The sequence below is a fragment of the Jaculus jaculus genome, chromosome 10 (genome assembly GCF_020740685.1).
Source record: "Jaculus jaculus isolate mJacJac1 chromosome 10, mJacJac1.mat.Y.cur, whole genome shotgun sequence".
In the NCBI taxonomy this organism is placed as follows: domain Eukaryota; kingdom Metazoa; phylum Chordata; class Mammalia; order Rodentia; family Dipodidae; genus Jaculus; species Jaculus jaculus.
Genome location: NC_059111.1, coordinates 93,320,524 through 93,343,482, shown reverse-complemented (window position 1 = coordinate 93,343,482; position 22,959 = coordinate 93,320,524). Strand labels below are relative to the sequence as shown.

General features: G+C 50.7%; 1 protein-coding gene across 1 annotated transcript in view; it reads left to right on the top strand.

Moving 5' to 3' along the window:
* Window positions 1-22,959, top strand: part of Plxna4 (plexin A4) — a 533,417-nt gene that overhangs the window by 492,589 nt on the left and 17,869 nt on the right. The window contains exons 25-28 of the mRNA XM_004661200.2: window positions 2,917-3,076; window positions 19,705-19,808; window positions 20,361-20,460; window positions 22,035-22,225. Of these exons, the coding sequence (XP_004661257.2) occupies window positions 2,917-3,076; window positions 19,705-19,808; window positions 20,361-20,460; window positions 22,035-22,225 (555 nt within the window). The remainder of the gene's footprint in view (window positions 1-2,916; window positions 3,077-19,704; window positions 19,809-20,360; window positions 20,461-22,034; window positions 22,226-22,959) is intronic.

Here is a 22,959-nt window from a genome sequence, read left to right as displayed (position 1 = left end):
GCTGGGATTGGTTTCCCGAGAAGGGCTTCAAGGTACAGCCTTGTCCGCAAAGGGCTCTGCTTCATCGCAGCACCCGGCTGCCAGAGGAGAGAGTCACAGGCTGCGATTAAAATGAAGAAGAGGAAACACGCCCTTCCAAAAATAGAGGCTTGAATGTATTTCTTAGTGAGCGAGAACTACCTTTAAATGTCTCCTGCCCCATCTCCCCCACCCCCATCCCTTTCTTTCCTTTCTCATCAGCCTCCCCAGTACCAAGGCAACACAGTGAGCTGTGATAATGCTGTGTCCCCCAAATTGCAGTAGCCTTTATTCTAGAGGCCAAAAGATTGTTAGTGCATCCGGCGGGTCAGGGGACTGGCTCACCAGAGAAGGTGAGGAAATTGGAGTGGGCCAGGCAAGCATCTATTAAAGTGGAAACATATGGAGAAGGGTAGGGAAGAATGAGAAGGAAATTGCCATTGTTTTTGCCCAGAGACAGCAAGGTTGCAGGGAGATTTCCTGGCTATCTTCGGGCCTGGGGAAGGTCGTTACTCCGCATGTGCAGGAGACACTTCATCCATGAGGAGCCAGGGAGGTATTCTTGCAGAGTGAGAGAGAATCTGTCTGAGTGGCTCAAATACAAAGATGGGAAGGATGGGTTTGGCAGTGGCTGGAGTATGCCCCCCCCCCCTTCTAATCTTTGAGTTCACTGAAAATGACCTTGTTCTGGGCAGGAGAGATAACCACATAGGGGTACTGGAAAAGCTCTAGGGATTGCTGAGTATACCTCTTTCTATTCAAATGCACCTCCTGTGTGTTACATGACTAATTAGATATGCTGAGTCTTGAACTAGCGTGGCCCAAGGCCCTGTAGCTGGGCGTACTTCAATATCCACATGGCGATTCCTGGGAGCCAGCAGCAGCACTAGATTTTGACGTGGTTGTCTGCCAGAGCTCTAGATGTCCCCGTGCTTGAGTGTTAGGCGCCACCTGGAAGTATTCGGTACCATCTACCTGGTTACCTGTCCCCTGGGAGCCCACCAGAGGCCCTACAGGAGCCTGCTAGAGTGGTAATTCCTACCTGGGACCATGGTAGGATGTGAGGTGCTGCCTGGTATTTACTAGACGTCCCATGAGAGCTTGCTGGAATGCCACATGGTCACCCTGATGCCCACTGGGATCGATGGCCACTTGGCAGCCTGCCAAAGGGCAGACTCTCAGGCCTCCGCCCAGACCCCCTGCATCAGAATCTGCGTCATGTCCAACTGGTCCTGTTTGCGTGAGCATCTGAGGGACACGCCTATACCAGAGAAGGTACTAGATGGATGGCTCAGAGAGCAACCAAGAGACTCTGTCCTGCTGGGGCTACCATTTCCTCTCTGGAAGACCAGTGTCTGCCCTGAAGCATGCTATAGAGTTGTTCCCACAAATCCTCTGGGATATAGGTCACTCTCGGGTGGCCACCTTTGCCTGACAGTCTCTCGGTGAGGGAATGAGGGAGCCCAGACAAGGCTTCATTGTTGTCTGGGGAGGCAGAGTGGCCCACCACTGGCCTGAAGACTGGGCAGCAGGAACTGCCGGAGCATTAGGGAAAGGAAGTGTGTAGAAGGTTCTTAGAAGCAAAGGCAGGCACCCATGGGCATGTGGCCCAGAGGTCTTGTCCGCCTCATTCTCAGTTTAGGGCATTTGGGAAGGTGAGAGTGCCATTTTATAGATTGAGGGGGATTTTTTTTTTCTTAATGGAATGAGCATGCTCCCCATTTGCACTCTAGTTGCTAATCAAAGGCAGGAGTACAGTTCTGATTGCCACCACATGGAGATGGGGTGGGGGGCCGGGGAGAAGGGGGGAAGGCTGGCGTCTGGTTCTGCAGGCCAGATGAGGCCGTTGGGGAACAGTTTCAGGAGGGGCAGGGGCAGTTGAAGTTTTTAGGAGAGACACGCAGAAGGCTCAGGTTCCACGCCGGAGGGAGAGTGGGGAGGATGGTGGCGCGCTTGGCCTCAGTCCTCCAATATGCAGACCTTTCTGACTGGCTCTTACGTCCCTGAACCCCATGGCACTCTCCCTCAGCCCCTGGGGTCTACACAGGGAGCCCCCACAGTGCCAGCCATATAGAAAGGGTCCACTGTGGCAACACCAGAAGAAAGCCTTGAACTTCTTAAAGGGAGCAAATAACTCGGGGAAGCAGAGTTTTGATTTTTCTGTCTCTAGCTGAAAAGAGAGATCGACTCCGTGGGCCTGTGGTGGCTTCCTCCCCTGACCAGGGCTTTGTGTTCACAGCCAGGGAGATGTCTCAGGGGGCCTGAAACTGCAGTTGTTTTTTTTTTTTTTAAGGGCTCCTTTATATATTTAAAGAATGCATTAAGTTTCTTATAGATTCTGTGGCCTCCGATCAACCTGGGACCCTTCTCAAAATCTCAGCTATTAAATCCTTTCAGACAGGAGCCCAGTTCTCATTAGCACTGTGTGATTGTGAGCGTGTTGTGCTGCTTGGAGGAACAGCGAGTTGGGGAATAGTGGCCCCCTGCTCTAGGAGGTATAACTGTCACTCAGGATGTGTGAGAACAGGTGGGACTTGGAACTAGCAAGGGTCTGGGCTGAACATGCATACATGTATCAGTGCCCATTCTGCTGCCAACTCCTTCCCCCACCACTTCCTCCATGTTTCTAGAAGTTGCCCTGGAAGGGTGTTAAGTGTGGGCTTCCATTCCTGCACCGACGTTGAAGTTGTGGTAGCATTCTGCTTGTCTGGATAGGAGAGGGCCAAGCCCTGCTAGGAGCACGGATGGGCTGCCATCATCACGCTGACCTGCTGGGGGTCTTCCTTCAGCTCACCGTGGAGAGGAGGAGCCGTTTGTGAAGGATCCCAGCATGCCTCTGGGATCTCACAGCCCTTCCTTCTGCCCTCACCCATGGGGGCCTGCCCCTGCTCTCCTCAGGTCCTGAGCTGTGTGAGCCCCGACAACATCAACAGCCCCGAGGTCCCAGTGAAGATCCTCAACTGTGACACCATCACTCAGGTCAAAGAGAAGATCCTGGACGCCATCTTCAAGAACGTGCCTTACTCCCACCGGCCCAAGGCTGCGGACATGGACCTGGGTGAGTGGGCTTCTGGATAGCATTGTCCAGGTGGCTGGCCCTGGCCGCCTCGCACCTTTAGCAACAGGCAGAGTTGAGCTGTAGGGAGTATGTGAGGATCATCAGTGGATGCAATAAAGGGGCTTTCTTCTCGGCCTGCTTGAAATTGGTGGGAACAGGTCCGTGAGCCACAAGCAGAGGAGGTGCCTCGGGTCATTTTACAACCTGTTTGCGATCTCTCCCAGCAGAGGGATGCCTCTGGGGTCTTTTGAGGGGGGCAGAGGACTAAGGATTATAGGTGTCATATTCAAATGGAAGGATTTAAAGGTAAAAACCTGCTCATCCCAGTCCCTGTGCCCAAGGTCTTGCCACAGACTTTGTTCCTTGCATGCTGTCGCCTCCCTTTTGTGCCGGGCCTATAATTTTTGCCGAACCCCCACAGCTCCAGGGATCTGGGTCAGCTATAGAGAATGGAGAGAAAGACTAGAGGAAAATGAGATGCGCTGACCTGCTGGGGGACAGGATGACATTGTATTTAGTATTGTATGAATAGATTGGCACAAGTCTATATAAACAAGGGCATGCCACTCAGGGCCGGCCGTACTTCCATGCAGTTCTGTTTTGCCTGAGTGCTTTGCAGGATGTCACCTGGGGAGGGCATCCTTCAGGGGAGGCTCTGATGAAGTTGGCATGGACAAAAGGCAGTGAGCTATTGTGACATCTGGATGTGAAGTCTAGTGTCCCTGGGACCTCGTCCAAGGGACTTAACCTATCTGTGACTTGCTCTTCTTGCCGAGAAGATAGAAATAATAGTAGCACTGGCCTCATAGTAACAGTTCAGTGGGACGGGGCTGGGGAGATGGCTCAGTGGTTAAGGCACTTGCCTGCAAAGCCAAGGGACCCAAGTTTGATTCCCTAGGACATAAGTTAACCAGGTGTACAAGGCGGCGCAAGCATTTGGAGTTCGTTTCCAGTGGCTGGAGGGCCTGGAACACCCATTCTTTCTCTCTCCCTCTCTCCCTCTTTCAAATAAACAAATTAAATTAAAAAATTTTTTTTGAGAAAGAGCTCAGTAGGATGATGCATTTAAGGCCTGTCAGCATCCTGTCTGTCCCATAGGGCTCAGTCAGTGTTGGCCAATTACCATGCAGGTACTGCTGCTAAGGGTACTGGTCCTGACTGTTTGTGGATGCCAGGCACGAGAAAGGCATTGATTCCTGGCAACATGAGAGCAAGAAGAACCCCCCACCCAGAGGCCCTGGCCATCCATCTGTCCCCTAAGCTGGCTCCCGCTAAGCTATGGGAGACAGATGGGCATTTATACCCTTTGCTCAAATCCGGGGGAGGGGGGATTTACAGACCTACCCACGGCCACCTCCTCCTTCCCCGGATCCTGATCAGGAAGTTCTGTCAGCCCCCCGAACTTCCTACACCCTTCTTTAACCCCGTTGTCCTCTTGGCTTGTGACTGGATCCTGTGAGCTCAGCTTCGGTGCCAAGGGAGAGAGATCAGATGAGTATAGATTCCTCCTCTGAGGTAGCATGTCAGAGCATATCATTCGTGGGACACGGCAAGGTGAAAGGCGAGTGTGTCTGCGCTGTGTCCAGGGATGTGTATCCTTGGAGCTTGGATGAACAGTGTGCCACATGCATTTTCTTCCTTCTACTGTCATGAAGGGTCCCACAGACTAGTCCTGTTATGGAACCAGCAGGAAAGGAGGCAGCTCTGGTAAAGAAGGTCTTTGTGTGACTCCCCGTCCAAAAACTTATGGGTTTTGCACTGATGGTTTCAGCTAGATATCTAGGCGGTGCCCACATTCCTTTGCTTGTTTTACCTGTGGGCCCAGGGTGGGGCCTCCCTCAGCTCCTCTGTGTATTCACTGGTAACGTAGAAAGACATGCTGACCTCTGTGCAGAAGGGTGAGGTGCCAGAGGTTGAGCTGGAATTCAGAGGGCAAGTTGCGCATGTATACAGGTGAAAGTGTATAGTCTATGCTTGGGAACAGGGTGACTTCCCATGGGGGCAAGCACAAGCAGCAGACAGTTCTGGAAAGTTCCACCTGAAGAAGCGAGGGGCACTTGCTGCTGGGAAACAGCTTGCTTTCTTCTTAAAAGAAAGGGCAGGGCTGGAGAGATGGCTTAGCGGTTAAGTGCTTGCCTGTGAAGCCTGAGGACCCCGGTTTGATGCTCCATTCCCCAAGACCCACGTAAGCCAGATGCACAAGGGGGCGCACGTGTCTGGAGTTCGTTTTCAGTGGCTGGAGGCCCTGGCGCACCCATTTTTTTTTTCTCTCTCTCTCTATCTGCCTCTTTCTCTCTCTGTCATTTTCAAATAAATAAATAAAGATAAACAAAAAAATTAATAAAAAAGAAAGGGCAAATGAGTGGTGAACACCTGCTGAGGATTGTTGGGGTGTGGGGGGCACTTTGGCTTCGAGGGAGTGCAAGCAGTGTGGGAGCCAACATTCCATACCATCACTTTGAAACTGAGCTGGACGGAGGGTGGTGTGTCCCTTCTGTGGCTGTGGGATGACCTGTCCTGTACCAGACTTCCTCCACCCGGGGACCTTTGACCCTGCATGTTGGAGAGGAAGGAACGTCTCACTGGCTTTGGAGAATTGCTCCTAACAGAGATGTGGGGGTGAACACCCGGCAAAGCATGTCCTCGGTGGAAAAATAGGGTGGCGCACCCTACAGCCCCATTCATGAGCCATCTTAAAGTGCAGCCGTACACACAGCATCCAGAGATGGCTGAGGGTCACTTTCTGACACTTCCTAGGAAGGAAGGAAGCCGGGCAATTGCTCAGCCAGACTCAGGTTGTGTAGACCTTCCAGCCAGCAGGTCTCCAATGCCACAGTGCACCCGTAGAAGCTTGTGCTCTTGTGCTGAGGACCAATATCCTCTCCCGTCATGGTGCTGCTGGGGCCACCCCTGAGAGAATCCAGCCCGTAGCAGGGGGGAGAGAGCAGGACCCCCTAGGAGAGGCCTTAGCAACTTGAAGTCAGGCATTGCTGGGGGAAGTGGTGTCCTGATGAGCTCTGTGAAGGCCTGCCTGCTCAGCCCGTCTGGCTGTTCACCTCACAAGTTTCCTTTTTTTAAAAAAAATATATTTTTATTTATTTATTTGAGAGCGACAGACAGAGAGAAAGAAACAGAGAGAGAGAGAGAGAGAATGGGCACACCAGGGCCACAATCCACTGCAAACAAACTCCAGACGTGCACACTCCCTTGTGCATCTGTCTAACATGGGTCCTGGGGAATTGAGCCTCGAACTGGGGTCCTTAGGCTTCACAGGCAAGTGCTTAACCACTAAGCCATCTCTCCAGCCCATAAGTTTCCTTTTGTCCCAATTGAAGTGGGAGTTTGGAGCAGCACCCCCCACATACACACACAAGCTCTGGGCTTCTTTCTACCAAAACTTGGTTACAATGCAAGAAAATCAGAGCCTGTTCAGCGACAGAATGTCACTTCCATGCCTGGCCCCGTGGGCAGTGGGAGGCAAGGCGAGTTTCCCCTTCCGTGGGAGCGAAAGCGCTTTGCAAGCCTGAATTGGCATATGAAGGAAGACATAATGGTTATCATGAATTAATCTAGGCTAAGGGCCATGGGGTACACAGCCTTTGATGAGGCCCCCTCAGCCCATACCCGACAGAGCCAAGGTGGCAGAGCTTAGCTGCTTCAGCTCCTCAAATCTCCTCCTCTGGATGAGGGTGCCCCAGCGAGGCTACCTGCATCTCCAGATGCTCAGCCCCCAGCGAAGCAGAACCGCCCGCCCGTCTCAGGCTGGCTCAGAAGGAAGCAAGAGCCCTTAGTCACCTTAGTCATAGCCCCTAGGCTGTTAATCACTGTCAACATGATATTCAATATGGTACTGGAGAACCTCAACACTTCAGTATGAAATAGGGTTTGCATCAGATGACTTGGCAGCTGCAGGCTCATGTGTTTGCTCCTGAAAGGGCTAGACTAAGCTAGGAAGCTTGGCAGGTAGGTGTATTCAATGCGTTTTCCCTTAGAATATCTTCTACTTTATCTGTTTAATTATATATTGAGGAGTATCGAATATATACATGTACATATGCTAGCCAGAGAGAGGGATTTTTTTTTTTAATTTATTTATTTGAGAGTGACAGACACAGAGAGAAAGGCAGATAGAGGGAGAGAGAGAGAGCGTGGGCGCGCCAGGGCTTCCAGCCTCTGCAAACGAGCTCCAGACGCGTGCGCCCCCTTGTTCATCTGGCTAACGTGGGACCTGGGGAACCGAGCCTCGAACCGGGGTCCTTAGGCTTCACAGGCAAGCGCTTAACCGCTAAGCCATCTCTCCAGCCCGAGAGTGGGATTTTTTTTTTTAATTAAGTTGAAAGTTTGTATAGACACATCATATGTGGGTACCATCATTCCCCTCCTCCCAGCCCACATGCCACTGAGCGCCCTCCTTAGTGGGATTGCAGGTGTTCACCATGAATTGTGGGTTATGGGTTGTGCAAGCAGCAGTCAGTCATTGTGGTGGCAGTGGTGGTACTGAGAGAGCGATTTCTTTTTTTTTAAATTTTTTTTTTGTTCATTATTTATTTATTTATTTGAGAGCGACAGACATAGAGAGAAAGACAGATAGAGGGAGAGAGAGAGAATGGGCGCGCCAGGGCTTCCAGCCTCTGCAAACGAACTCCAGACGCGTGCGCCCCCTTGTGCATCTGGCTAACGTGGGACCTGGGGAACCGAGCCTCGAACCGGGGTCCTTAGGCTTCACAGGCAAGCGCTTAACCGCTAAGCCATCTCTCCAGCCCAGAAAGCGATTTCTTATAAGGAGCTGACAGTACACTCTTGGAAGCTGGCATTGTGTGCTGGCATGCCGGAAGCCCCGGGGAAGAACTCAAGGTTATCTGCTTGCAGAATCCCCCCCCCCGGCTCGGGGCAGCCTTTTGTAAGCAAGTTCCTTGAACTGCTGAGCCATCTCCCCAGCTCCAGGCTTTAGATATATGCAAGCCTTCAACTGATGGAATGAGACTGTCCACATTATAGACAGTGTCTGTTCCACTCAAGTCCACTTATTTCAATGTGAGTCTTATATGCTTACACCCACACAGACATAGGCTCATCAAATATCTGGGTAACAGGGCTCAATCAAGTTAATGTAAAATTCACCATTGTGGGACCCTAAGCACAGGACACAGGGCCTGCCTGAGCTACAAGCTATTGGCTGTTGTGAAGGAGACTTGCTTGGGGACTGGAGAGATGGCTCAGTGGTTAACATGCTTGTCTGCAAAGCCTAAGGACCCAGGTTCGATTCTCCAGTGCCCTTATAAAGCCACATACACAAGGTGGCATATGCGTCTAGAGTTTTGTTTGCAGTGGCTAGAGTCTCCAGTGCACTCATTCTCTCATTCTATCTGCCTCTTACTCTCACATTCTCTCAAATCAATCAATCGATAATTTCTTTTTTTAAGAAAACGTACTCATAGGGTAGACGCTGTGACCTTGTGAGGTTTTCAAAGTACAACGTCCAGGTGGCACCCACTCTGGATGTATGGGCTGGTCCCGTCAGTTCGTGTCCATGTCCACCTTCAGGTATCTGGACAGCAAGCTGTTTGCATTGCTCATCTCTCCATCAGCCCGTCTGTCACAAAAGCCCACCTGCCACAGACCCCGTGGGATGACTAGGTGACCAAGAAAAACTTGCCGTTTCCCAGCATATTGACAGAGGCAGGACATTTTTATCCCCCTCTCTGAGCCAAGAAACACGTTTTGTCTCCTCCTTCTACTCCTCTGAGGAAATAACTGTTTCAATTCAACTCCCGTGCATAAGCGGAGAATTGAGGGCTCAGAGAGGCGCCACGCCGGACCTTTCTTCTCCCCGTGCCACTGTCCCCGACCTCCGGAGAGATTCCTCTGGTTCAAGCAAGTGCTTCCCACCCCCAAAGAACTCCGCCACCCCCCTCTACCTTGCAGCTCAGGTCGTGCTGAAAGGATATATTTTTTCAAATAAGTAATTCCTGTATGCAATAAAAAGATACACTATCTTTTGAGTGAAATATAAAGAGTTCACAGCAGCTGTCTCCCCCCTGTTTGCATTTTCCGCTGGGTGATGGGAAGGACAGATAAAGGTAATGGGATTTCTTCTTTTTTATTTCACCTCCCTCTCTCCCTGGAAGGTGGAAGTGTAACAAATTGGATTGTGAGTGTGTCTGTCCTTTGTGCCCGGTGCCTGGAGCAGGGCACAGGGCTGCAGGCTGTCCTGCTTTGAGAGAGGTCTCAGCTAGTGATTTTTCTCCCCATGCATATGAATACCAGGGTCACCTTTCCTCCTCCCCGCAGCTCACCCCCTCCTGCTTAACTCTTCTTTGACCCAACACACCGTTCACAGCAACACTTTGTTCCAGAACATCCGTTAAAGTCCGGGCCTGGGATTCCAGCTACAGAGGAGGCTGAAGCAGAAGTACAAGTTCAAAGCCAGCTTGGGCAACTTGTGAGACCCTGACTCCAAATAAAAAATAATAATAGGGCTGGAGAGATGGCTTAGCGGTTAAGCGCTTGCCTGTGAAGCCTAAGGACCCCGGTTTGAGGCTTGGTTCCCCAGGTCCCACGTTAGCCAGATGCACAAGGGGGCGCACGCATCTGGAGTTTGTTTGCAGAGGCTGGACGCCCTGGCGCGCCCATTCTCTCTCTCTCCCTCTATCTGTCTTTCTCTCTGTGTCTGTCGCTCTCAAATAAATAAATAAATAAAAATTAAAAAAAATAATAATAATAAAAGAAAAAGAGGGCTGTGGATGTAGTTCAGTGATGCAGCATCTGCCTAGCATGTGCAAGTTCTTGGGCTCAACCCTGGGCACTAGAGAACAAAATAAAAATAATAATAATAAAAAAAAACTAGCTGGCCTCCTCTCAATCAGTTTTCTCTCAGCCTCTCCAGTCATAACCAAAGAGCCACAACTGACTAGGCAGGGTCCTTTACACTTTAGACACCTATGATAAATTTATATTTGGGAATTCCTTTTTGTTGTTGTTCATTTTTATTTACTTATTTGAGAGTTACAGAGAGAAAGAGAGAGAGAGGCAGATAGAGAGAGAGAGAGAGAATGGGCATGCCAGGGCCTCCAGCCTCTGCAAACGAACTCCAGACGAGTGCGCCCCCTTGTGCATCTGGCTAACGTGGGACCTGGGGAATCGAGCCTCAAACCAGGGTCCTTAGGCTTCACAGGCAAGCGCTTAACCGCTAAGTCATCTCTTCAGCCCTGGGAATTCTTTTAAATACTCAAATGCATAGTTCCATCATTTTCTGTTTGAGAACTCACTGTCACATAAACATCTTCCCTTTTGATTTTTATTGAGAATTTTAATACGTTAATCTGGTATAGTTGACCATGATGCCTTCCCACTACTCTCCCCTGTCCCTCCTCCTCCCTAGCTTTCCCCCCGTCTTGCCAAAGTGGTCCTTTCTCTGGTCTAATGTCTTATTCTTTTTGTCCTCTCATGTCCTCTATGTCATAATGTTGATGGGGCACAGTGTTATGCAGGTCTCATGGACGTAACAAAATCCACTGTGAGGTCATGCTCACACTGGTCAGTTAGTTCACGTCCAGGGTACAGTGCCCCAGAGGACTCCCCACACTGTGGCTCTTACATTCTTTCCACCTCGCTCTCCTAAAGTATGTCCTTGTTTTTAACAAAACAGTTTTAGATCACCACCTCTCCCACAGTGGGGCCAATTTTCTAATTCTCTCTCTCTCTGTGTGTTTAAGGATAAACATACACTTGGTGCATGCTAGGCAAGCGCTCTGCCTCTCAACACATCCCTAGCCCTCTTTTTACTGTTCATTTCAAGAAGGGATCTCCACTCAGTGGCCCAGATTGGTCTTGACCTCTGTGTGTAGCCTAGACAGGTTTTGAACTTGCAATACTCTTGTCCGAGCCTCCTGAATCATCTCGTATTACAGGCATATTCATCATGCCCTATATGTGGTTACTCTGACCTGCTCAGGGTTTTTTTTTTCCGACTTGTCCAATTTCCCTGGCCTACCTTAGAACTTACCTGTTGACAGGTGTGCAGAACAGTCAAGTCATGTCCCCTTCCCCGGCCTCCAGCTGGATCCCTTGAGGCCGAGCAGGAGTGGGATCCTGGGAGAACCTGCTGCAGAGCCCAAGGGTAGTCCAAGGTGAGAGCAGAGGCGCTAGGTGGGAAGTGGATGCCACCCAGACACTGAGATCGGATCCTCTGGCTTGTCCACTTCCTGCCTTGCCTCTCGGCCACAGCCCTTTTGGAGCCTCCTGTGACGTGACACTTGTCTGGAAAGGTGGCCAAGGAAGAGCCGGGATGGGGGGAGGTGCTGTTACAAATCATGAAGGATCCCCCACTGGGATAAAATAAATCACGGGTGTGTGTACGTGATGCACGTGTGCGCCCATGAGCCTCCTTGTACCCTTATACAAGGGCTGGTGCCTCTGAGACACTGTGGGTCCTGAGGAGGGTTTGCCTCTCTGTGAGATGCTGCTGGTCTATAGGGATCCCTTGGGGAGCTAGACTAGCAATGTCCTCAGAGACAGCATCCCTTCCCAAGGTTGGCTGCAGGTGACCCCATCCCCCTAAACCCAGCCCCCGCCGGCCCATCACACACCTTCCTCACAGCCACACACGCTGTGTTCCCGTCTCCTCTTCCTACAGCAGCTCCAAGTGCACCTGTCTCATTTCTTGAATGCCCCCTTCTGCATCCACCCTGTCCCCTCACTGCCTTGCTCAGGCCCTCACGTTGCAGAGCCTTAGACAGTGGTGACCGTTGTGACGGAACAGTTTGCCTCCTGTTGCTCAAAGGCTGGCCTCTCCCACACCTTCATGACCCTCAACTCACCCCTTGCTTTCATGGCCTGGGCTGCTGGATCATTTGAATTCCTGTCCTCCAGCCTCTCCCAACCTTCTTCTCCCACAGGAACTCATGGATCCCTAAAGTAACACCTTTGGACCAAAATATTTCTCCCCTTGCAAGTCAGGTAATAATAATAATTAATACCATTTTAGTAATAATAAAAAATATTTTTATATTTTATTTTTATTTATTTATTTGAGAGAGAGAATTAGAATGGGCGTACCAGGGCCTCCAGCCTCTACATACGAACTCCAGATGCATGAGCCACCTTGTTGTGCATCTGGCTTACATGGGTCCTAGGGAATCGAACCCAGGTCCTTTGGCTTTGTAGGCAAGTGCTTTAAGCACTAAGCCAGATCTCCAGCCCAATAAAATTATTAATAATTAACAATCATGGTAAGATGGCCTCATTCTTCACTGCCCAGCCCAGGTGATAATCTTCTGAAAAGCCCCCCATATACCCCACCCCATCCGGGCCCCCATCCAGCCACTGCAGGGCTCCCGCGCAGCTTCTTCCACCCCATGGGAAGTCTGCAAGGCCAGGGGCCTCATGGCCATCGGTCACCTGTCCTGCAGAGCAGTACCCAGGCCACAATGGCCTCCAGTGAATGTGGTCTGATGGATGAGCGGGAATGAAGCTCTGGCCCCTTCCAAATCTGGTTTTCAACATGGTAGCCACAAGAGACATCTCCCAAAGTTGAGACAGGAAGTGTCCTCCTCTGCAAGAGGCTCTGGTCAGAAGTCACCTTGTCTCCAGAGTCACATCACTTTCACTGAACTTGGCATCTCTTGGCACACTTTTCTACCTGGAGGTTTTTTGTTTTTTCTTTTTCTTTTTGGTCCCCTCACTGGGCCTTAAGGGTAGCCAAAGCGGTCAGGGAGACTCAGCAGTCACCCAGATTGCTGGCAATGACTGACTTGTCACATTGCCCCCCAGCTGTCCTGACATAATACAGAGCAAGGCATCGCTACAAGTGTTGTGAGCGCTGTTCTTCATAGATGAGATGAACAGGAAGATGCTTATTTGGGGAACAGTGCAGGACTAGCGATTCGGAGACCTGGGTTCCGTTTATCTTTACTGCTTTCTTTTCTATGAGAGAGAGAGAGAATTGGGGCATCAGGGCCTCAGCCACTGAAATCAAACTCCAGACGCTTGCGCCACCTAGTGAGCACATTGCAACCTTGCACTTGCCTCACCTTTGCGCGTCTGGCTAACATGGGATCTGGAGAGTGGAACATGGATCTTTAGGCTTCACAGTCCTAAAGCGCATTAACTGCTAAGCCATCTCATTCCTCTTTACTGCTCTCTTTCAACCTAAGCACATATGTTGAATATGCAACCCAAAATAATAGGGCCAATAAATAAAATAAGACGTAGCCTTGCTCAGGGGCCTCTAGAGGCTGATACAGGCGGCAATCCACACAGCAAAGCCTGGGCATGCTGTTCTTCAGATCTCAAGGTGGGCAAGGTAGCAGGTCCACCTCGCATCCAGCCAGTTCAACCTGTTCCTGTGCAATTCTCTCCTGGGGTGGGGTGAAATTCTCATGGACCCAGCATGCAGTTTGGGAGTGTGGGCTACTCTCAGCATGGGCAAAAGCTACTCACTTTGAGGTTGGATCTTGACCACTCCTGGTGCCTGCTTTAATCCCAATAGCTCATTGGCTCACAGCTCTCTTATGATCACAAGTTAGTAAGCTGAACATTCCCACACACTGAGCCCAAGTCATTTCCAAGACATAGGACATAGGAAGCACTTAATAAATATGTATCCAGTAAATGAATAACTAACTGAATTAACAAATAAATGAATGTAGGTTTTCAACATGGAAGCCACAGGGGATAACACATATCAATGGGTCAATAGAAGTGGAAAGCAGAGGCCAGAGCCAGCCTCTGGGGAGTTCTAGGATAAGAAATAAAATAGGTGAGCGCAGGTATGGACATGGATGTGGCCAGTGGGGGCCCTCGCAGAGTGGAACAAACCCTGAAGAGGAGGGGTCCTTGTATTATGTCTGCGAATACAGGACTGCCTTCTCAGTGTATCCCAGGACTGCCTTCTCACTGTACCCTCACATCCTTTTCCATTTGGAGTTCAGCTAGGTAGCCTACTGACAGCCCTCGCTTCTTTTCTATACTCCCTGGGAACACAGCTGCCCACAGCAGCTGATCAGGCCTTGAGCTTGCTTCCCCCCGGTCTGCACTGGGATGGCTAAGAACGTCATCTTGTGACCCTTTCTGATAGTTCAGAAAGCAGCACATAGCAATTTTTCTGAGTAAGAGGTAACAAAAATAATAGGCTCCAGAACTCCGCCAGCAATGCTGAGTGTTCCCTTTGATTCCAGCTCACAATCTTTACATTGGTATTAGGGGATACATTCCCCAGGTGTTGTCTGACATTAAAAAGGTGACAGTTGCCACATCCTAGGTATGGACGGATACTCCTGTCCGAGCACGAAACTGGGCCAGGGAACAGAGGAAGTCCTGAAGCCCTTGTCCCCGTAACCAAATGTTGATATCAGTGGCAAGTATGTCCTGTCTGTCCACTGCAATGGCCTCCCCTGCCTGTGGTCTGAACCCACGGAGCAAGCATGTGGTCGATCCAAAGCAGAACATTATGTAACAAGGGAAACTCAGCTTCTTCTCGCTAAAACCACTAGTGACCTGTTGGGTTCCCAGACCATCAAGTGAGAAGTTCTGTGGAAACAGCCACCGGGCAGCACCTGAGTCTGCCCACAGCCCAGGATCCAAGCCCATCCTCCCCCCATGTTCCTGACATGTGAGTGAATTTAGGTGGCTGGTACCATGCGACAATGTGTGCACTGTGTCCATACCCCCCTTTCCACAGGGACTACCTAGAGCCCCAGAGCTCAGGGACACCGTCTGAGTATCCCGATGACCCCAAAGGGGGGAGCCTAGGAAGCCCCGCAGATGTCAGCTCAGCTGGTTAGTATGATGAACAGTGAGAGGCCTGGCATGAAGACGTGAAGGCTTCTAGGACTGACTTCCTGATCTGAGTTTTCATTCTCCCAGCTGTAAAAGTGGAGGAATGCGAGACAGCAATGGAAGAGAGTGCTTCCATCTGTGGCTCCCATTTGGCCTTCTCCCCAGGTTCACAGTCTACACCACCTCTGACGCCAGCCCCCTGCCCACGTGCCACGTGGTATACTCTTACAAACAGGAAGTCCTCTTCTCACTGATTGTAAAATAGGCCACCATCACCCAGTCTCGGGTCTCCCGAATTCATTCACATGTTCACTCACTTGGGGGGGGGGGGATATTTACCAAGTGTACCCTCTGTTTTATGCACGGGGAGAGCCCTGGTGGTTGATGTGAAGCAACATCAATTTTATACTCCAAGGACAATCTGTCCTCCTGTGGCTGCCCCAGGGAGACATGGCCTTCTTCTGCCCTACTTTTTTGAGTAGGAGCATAAAAGTAGACTGCCCCACTTGCTTACATAATTCCTGGACACGACTCACAGCTGAGTATAGCCATATAGGCTGTACGCCGCGCAAGTCCGCGTGGTGTTCTGCAGTGAAAGTCCTGCACTGGGACACAGGATCAGTGACCTGCTGTCATTGCTCAGATCCCGCTGGGAGTGTTGTCACTGTATCAGCAAGGGTAGCAGTATGGCTACGAAAATAGAAGGTTGACCCTTGGCCAGCACTTCTCTATCAAGTCCTGGTGAGTCCCACTATCCATGACTCCCCATGGCACAGCTAGAAAGCAGACGTTGAATGCTGACCATCTCCTGTGGCATGTCTTGAAGCTGTCCCTGTGAGGTCCCCATGGTATTCAGCCTTTCACTCAACCAGGCACCATTCGCCATGCGAGCAGGAGAGACCTGCCATATTCCTCAGCCCAGCTGGTCTTCAGTCAGGTCCACAGCACCATGTGTCAGGAATGTGGCCATTATGGAGCCTTTCTTCTTCCTCCGGCCCAACAGCCCAAGAATGCATGCCTGCAGAGCTGGTGAGCTAGCCCAGGTGGTAAAGTGCTCGCCACATAAAAATGCTAGGTGTTGGGGCTGGAGAGATGGCTTAGCGGTTAAGTCGCTTGCCTACAAAGCCTAAGGACCCAGGTTCAATTCTCCAGTACCCATGTCAGCCAGATGCACAAGGTGGTGCACGCATCTGGAGTTTATTTGTAGTGACTAGAGGCCTTGGTACACCCATTCTCTCTCTTTCTTTGCCTCTCTCTCTCTTTCTGTGCCTCTCTCTCTCTTTCTCAAGTAAAATAAAATAAATGCTGGGTGTGTTGGTGTGCACCTGTAATCCCAGCACTGGGAAGGCAGAAACAAGAGAATCTCTAGGGTTCACTGGTCAGCCAGTCTAGCCTTCTTGGTAAGTTCCAGGCCAGTGAGAAACCATGTCTCAAGCAAAGTGGATAGTGTACCTGTGTTAACACACAAGGTTGTCTCTACATGCATGTACACACACACACACACACACACACACACACACACACACACATTGAAGGATGGGTACTTGCAGACCCACCTGAAGTTTCAAAAGCTAAGAAAAAAAGGGGGGTAGCTGGAGCTAGAGAGATAGCTTAGTGGTTATGGCGCTTGCCTGTGAAGCCAAAGGATGCATGTTCAACTCTCCAGATCCAACAAAGGTGAGGCAAGTGCAAGGTTGCACATGCCCACTAGGTGGTGCAAGTGTTTGGAGTTCAATCGCAGTGGCTGAGGTCCTAGTGAGCCAATTCTTTCTCTCTCTCTTTCTCTCTATCTTGCTCTCTCTAAAAAGAATTAAATATTTTCAAAAGGGGAGGGACTGGAGAGATGATTCATTTGGAGGATAAGGCATTTGCTATGCAAGTATAAGGTCCTGAATTTAGACCTCCAACACCCCCAAAAATCCGGACATTAGCAGGTATCTGTAATCCCAGCCCTCCTAGGGAGAGATAAGAGGTGGAAACAGAAGAATTTGCCAGAAGCACACAAGCTAGCTAGCCTCATGAAGGGAGGAGTGAACAATAGCAAACCCTGCCACAAATGAGGACCAACACCTGATGGCTGTTCTCTGATCTCCACACACATGCTGTGGTACACATATGCCTGCCCTTCCATGCATGAACACACACACACACACACACACACACACCATTTTTTTTTTTTCAACATAGATTTCAAGGAAGGGTCTCACTCTAGCCCAGGCTGACCTAGAATTCACTATGTAGGCTCAGGCTGGCCTCGAACTCATGGCGATCCTCCTATCTCTGCTTCCCCAGTGCTGGATTTAAAGGCGTGCGCCAACATGCCCAGCATACCAAAAAAAAAAAAAAAAAAAAATTTTTTTTTAAGCAAAACAAAAAGAAATGACACAGCACAATGACAAATGCAAACACTGGCCATCACCCTCCTGCCCAGCATCTGAACTGCGCCAGGCCAGAATCACCAGGAGCAGTTGCAGTCAGGCCGTCTTGAGACATCCCAGAGATGGCGCTCCAGTGAGCAAGCACAGCAGCCTTTGAGCCTCGGTGCTGCGCTAAGCTCTAAGCCCGGCAGCAAAGAAGCTGTCGAGGAGTGAGGCTGCTCCTATGTCAGGAGCAACTCTCCCTCTTGCCAGGGAAAGCTGCTCCCGTCCTGGGCCCATATTCCATGTCTGATGGGGTGCTTGTACTGACCACAGCGAGCCGAGCACGGTGCATCAGGGCTTGTGCTTTCAGTGCCACAGTAGGGCCAGATGGGGAGGAAGCGGACTGGAGCATGTGTCTCTGGAGGCTGCAGAAGAAAACTCCCTGGCAGACCACGAAAGCACACTCAAGCAAAGGGTGTTCACGTCTACTGACCCCTCTTTGAACAAACCCAGCACACTCTACCCAGCTCGGGAGTCCCAGCTGCCTGGAAACCAGATTGTTGGCTTCTTGGCTGGGATACATGTTGTGTTTAACTTTAAGTGGTTGTTTTTTTCCTTTTGGGTATGTGCTCTGTGTGTGTGTGTGTTTGCGTGCGCACACGCGCGCAAGAGAGCTGCTATGCACATGTACTTGCACGTGTATGTATTTCAAGACTGGAATGTACACTTATCCCTCCACATGCAACTGGTGCTGAGCAGGGTGGTGGTTTTGGATGAGAAGCAGGCTCTTATATGCTCACATGTTACCCATCAACGAGGCCCTGGATTATAGATGTTGGTGCCTGAAAGGATAAGGGGGGAGATGTCACGCCCGCCTCACCAGCAAGGAGGACGCCACAATCAGGATTCTTCTGAACACACTTTATTGGGGACTGCCAAACTGCTAGATGCGAAGACGCGAAGACCCAGAACCACGAAAGGCAACTGTTTATATAGGGTTTTAGGCCGCTTACCCACAAATGATTGGTTAACTGTGGATATGTGGCCACCAGTGATTGGTTACTTTCTGGATGCCTCATTAGCATCGGCCCACGACGGGTTGGAGCATGCGCACTGTGCTTGATTTACACCAGCTGTGACCAATAAGAGGCCAGAAACCGGCGCCAGCTTGTAATAGCGTCTTCACGGCTCCTAACAGGGAGATAGGAATCTAAGTTTATGTCTTTATTAAAACAATTAAGTTTAGGGCTGGAGAGATGGCTTAGTGCTTAAGACACTTGCCTGTGAAGCCTAAGGACCCTGGTTCGAGGCTTGAATCCCCAGGACCCACGTTAGCCAGATGCACAAGGTGGCGCATGCTTCTGGAGTTTGCTGGCAATGGCTAGAGGCCCTGGCATTCCCATCTCTCTCTCTCTCTCTCTCATTCTCTCTCTCTCTCCCCGATAAACAAAATATTTTTAAAAGATTTTATTTTATTTATTTATTACACACAGAGAGAATGGGTACACCAGGGCTTCTAGCCACTGCAAACAAACTCCAGAGGCATGAACCACTATGTGCATCTGGCTTACATGGGACCTGGAGAATCAAACCTGTGTCCTTAGGGTTCGCAGGCAAGCACCTTAACTGCTAAGCCATCTCTCCAGCTCATTTTTTTTTTAACTTTTAAAAAATATTTTGTTTGGGCTGGAGAGATGGCTTAGCAGGTAAGGCGCTTGCCTGCTAACCCTAAGGACCCATGTTCTACTCTCCAGATCCCACGTAAGCCAGATGCACAAAGGTGAGGCAAGCGCAAGGTCGCACGTGCCCACTAGGTGGTGCAAGCCTCTGGAGTTTGATTGCAGTGGCTGAGGCCCTGGAACGCCAATTCTCTCTCTCTCCTTCTCTCTTTTAAAAATTAAAAAGTTTTAAGAAGTAATTAAGTCTATAATTAAAATTGCAAGACAGATGTCACCCACATCAGTTTTATAGGGATGGGCTTGATGGGGGTCCACATTTCCACCCACTGGCTTTGGAATGCCAGCAGGTCCTCCCCCTGGATTAGGCGAGGGGCTGTGATGAGTGTCTCTACATCACGAATGTCACCAGCCCCTGGACCTTGTGACCTAGCAAACGAGTGCTGCTGAATGACGACCCCAGTGCTTTGCAGAGGGCTTGGGATTTTGTCAAGCGGTCCCCTCATCCCCCCCCCCCCTTCATGTACACTGAGGATCTGTTTCCTGCAATTGAGGACACTCATAACAAGCAGGTGTCAGGGAGGATGGGGGGTGTTACCCCCATATCTGTCAGATGATTTGTGAAGCTCAGGGCCTTTCTGACTGGAGACCATCTCTACCCACCCATCCTCTTGGGAGATTGTGCCGCCCTGTCTGTGAACATGTCCTTGACATGGCATTGTACAGGTACCTACACACAGGGTAGTACTTAGGATATCCCCCCACTCGGGTGGGTCAGAGGGTCGTGCTGAGTTGACAATCGCTCTCCCTGCAGAGTGGCGGCAAGGAAGCGGGGCAAGGATGATCCTGCAGGACGAAGACATCACCACCAAGATTGAGAATGACTGGAAGAGACTCAACACGCTGGCCCACTACCAGGTGAGCTGAAGGTGGAAGGCAGCTGCCGGCTGAGTAGATTTCTCCAGAGTCGCCTGGCCTTGAATTACAGCAGAGTCACCCAATGCTAGATTCCAAGCCCCCTGTGCATTCTTCACTAGCAGTCCATGTTCCCTTGGGGACCCAGGCATGAGACCCAATCCGAGACCCATGGGTTCTTTAAAGACAGGCTGCTAACATGCGTGATTCCTCCTGTAGGGTGTGGGCAGATCTCGCAAGGACCCTTGCTTGGAAGGTCTCTGGGGCATTTTAGGTTGGGAACTCTCCAGGAAGGCTTGGGAGGGAGAAGTCACTCCTGCCCGAAGTCATTCCACGCAGAAGCCACAAGACAGAATGTAGCTTCAGTACTCAGATCTGTGTCTCGTCTTATCTGAAGGAGAGAAACAGCCCTCAAAGTCCCCAAGCTCTAAGCAAAAATGCTAATTTTTTCTCCCCCCCCCCCACCCTGCCACCCCAAGTTAATCCTCATGTGTCCTTATTTCCTGGGGTGGCCGAGTTTCCATGCCCAGGCCCTTAGAAGCCTTTTCCCTGTAGGTTCCAGATGGTTCTGTGGTGGCCTTAGTGTCTAAACAAGTGACGGCCTATAACGCTGTGAACAATTCCACGGTCTCCCGGACCTCAGCGAGCAAATACGGTAAGCTCTCTCCAGCTGCCGGGGAAGTATGTCCTGAGCGGTGGTTATCGGCAGACCCCATGGGCAGGGGTTGAGGACCAGGCAGGCCAGTGGTTAGGGATAAGAGCCAGGCTGGGGTAGAGGTTCCAGTCTGTGACGGGTACATGCAAGACAACTTCATCCAACCAGCAGAAACAAATGTAACCTTCATGAGTAGCTTACAGTCTGTAAGACACTTTCCCTTGTGTGCTACGTATTATCTCACATCAAGTGCATGACAATCCAGTGGATTAAATAATTATTATTTCCCTCTATTATGCAGATTAGTAAAGTATAACGCAGAGGCACAGGGGTAAATGACTGCTAAAGGTCACACACAGCATCTTAGTGGGGCAGGCTTGGGCCCGAGGCCTAAGGGAGGACTGGAAAGAGTTCTAGATATTGGGGTGGCAGCCTCAAAACTGCCCTGCTGTGCCTCCACCTGTGTGCTTGGGACCAGTCACCTGACCGGCCCGAGCAGTGATATTCTTTTTTTTTTTTTTTAATTTATTTATTTATTTATTTGAGAGCGACAGACACAGAGAGAAAGACAGATAGAGGGAGAGAGAGAGAATGGGTGCGCCAGGGCTTCCAGCCTCTGCAAACGAACTCCAGACGCGTGCGCCCCCTTGTGCATCTGGCTAACGTGGGACCTGGGGAACCGAGCCTCGAACCGGGGTCCTTAGGCTTCACAGGCAAGCGCTTAACTGCTAAGCCATCTCTCCAGCCCCCGAGCAGTGATATTCTTAAACAGGGGCTGGGAAAAAAATTGACAACTGTCAGAGGCCAGTGCCTCACATGGTGGGATGCCATCCTCTGCCGCCCAGTCCTTATTTCACTGCACCTCAAAACGCAGGAAGGGCCAGGAGAGATGGCTTAGCGGTTAAGTCACTTGCCTTCGAAGCCTAAGGACCTAGGTTTAGATTTCCAGAACCCACGTAAGCCAGATGCACATGGTGGCGCATGCATCTGGAGTTCGTTTGCAGGGACTGGAGGCCCTGGCACACCCATTCTCCTTCCCCCCGCCCCAAAGAAATAAAATTAAAATAAAATAAAAAACATAAGTGGGGGATTCAATAACTTAGGGCAAAGAAGTGTCTGGGGCTGGAGCCAGGATATGAAAGTGAGCCGTGGCCTTAGCAAGCCCTCGGCTGGTCACCGTTCGTTAAGGGGCACAGGATGCCTGCTTTTAAGTGTGCCTGTAATTGGCTGCACAGAGCAGGTGCCATAGGACTTGAGATTTCTTACAAGGAAAAGCGTAACAGAAGTACAAGCTTATATTTCTACAAATTGAATAATTAAGGGTTGACTCAATGCCAAGTACAGGAGGGGGCAGGGGCATCTAAGTGGGTAGAATTCAGTACAGATAGTTTCTGGAAGTGGTGGAAACAAACATCCATATTTTAGAAGGAATGCCGCACTGAGGCTGGGTGATGGCACCAGCGGATGGCAGAGAAGATCAGACAGTAATGACCTTGGCTGGGGTAAGGGGTGGACCTTGAGTGGCTGGACTATGTGGCGTCCCACACAGTGGTTGACCTTCCTTCCATCGGCAGAAAACATGATCCGGTACACCGGCAGCCCAGACAGCCTCCGCTCTCGAACACCCATGATCACCCCTGACCTGGAAAGTGGTGTCAAACTGTGGCATCTGGTGAAAAACCATGAACATGGGGACCAGAAGGAAGGTGACAGGGGAAGCAAGATGGTGTCTGAAATCTATCTGACGCGACTACTGGCCACAAAGGTATGGGATATCCCAACAGGCTACAGGGAGTATACGGGGCGCAGGAAGGGGCTTCATCTGCCTGTCAAAGTGCTGGGCCTGGTGTGCAGCTGGTGACCATACTCGGGCCCTCAGTAGATAGAGCACCCATGGCAGGCAGTGTGATCAGCCCCGGGACTCCTTCTCAGAAGTGACCAATCAGGATCCAGTTCAACCCAGAGCTCTAGGCAGATCCCACCAGACATCAGCACTGGCACACAATTTGAAGTTTGATTTCCATCCCCTCCTGATGCCGTTTCTTAGAAACACAGGCACTCATGGCCTCTGTTTACGCTGTGCCACCATACCTTATGGAATGGTGTTCACCTGTTGTCTGGGATAGCAGATACCTTTGCTAGGGATGGCAGTTGATCCTCCATCCGGGACTTCCCAGGCACCGTTTGCCAATGCCCGTGCTTGGGATGGTTTCAGCCTTTCTTTCTGGAGCCCGGGCCCGCTGGGCTGTCTGCGGACCCACGTGAGTAACCGCTCGTTAGCTGGTATGCATGATGTTCAAACAGAGCCAGCAGATTGTGTTTGCCCGCTCCGACCAAGCGTGCTCGTCGGCGTTTGTGAAAAGGGCTAAAGAGCACCAGCAGAGGCTGTGGCACCAAATATCAGAGGAGGGTGGCTCAGGATCCATGCGCAGGGACAAGAAGAGCAGCCAGAGGAGACCCTTGACAGCCAGGGGAGGCATCCCACATGCCCAGGGTCAC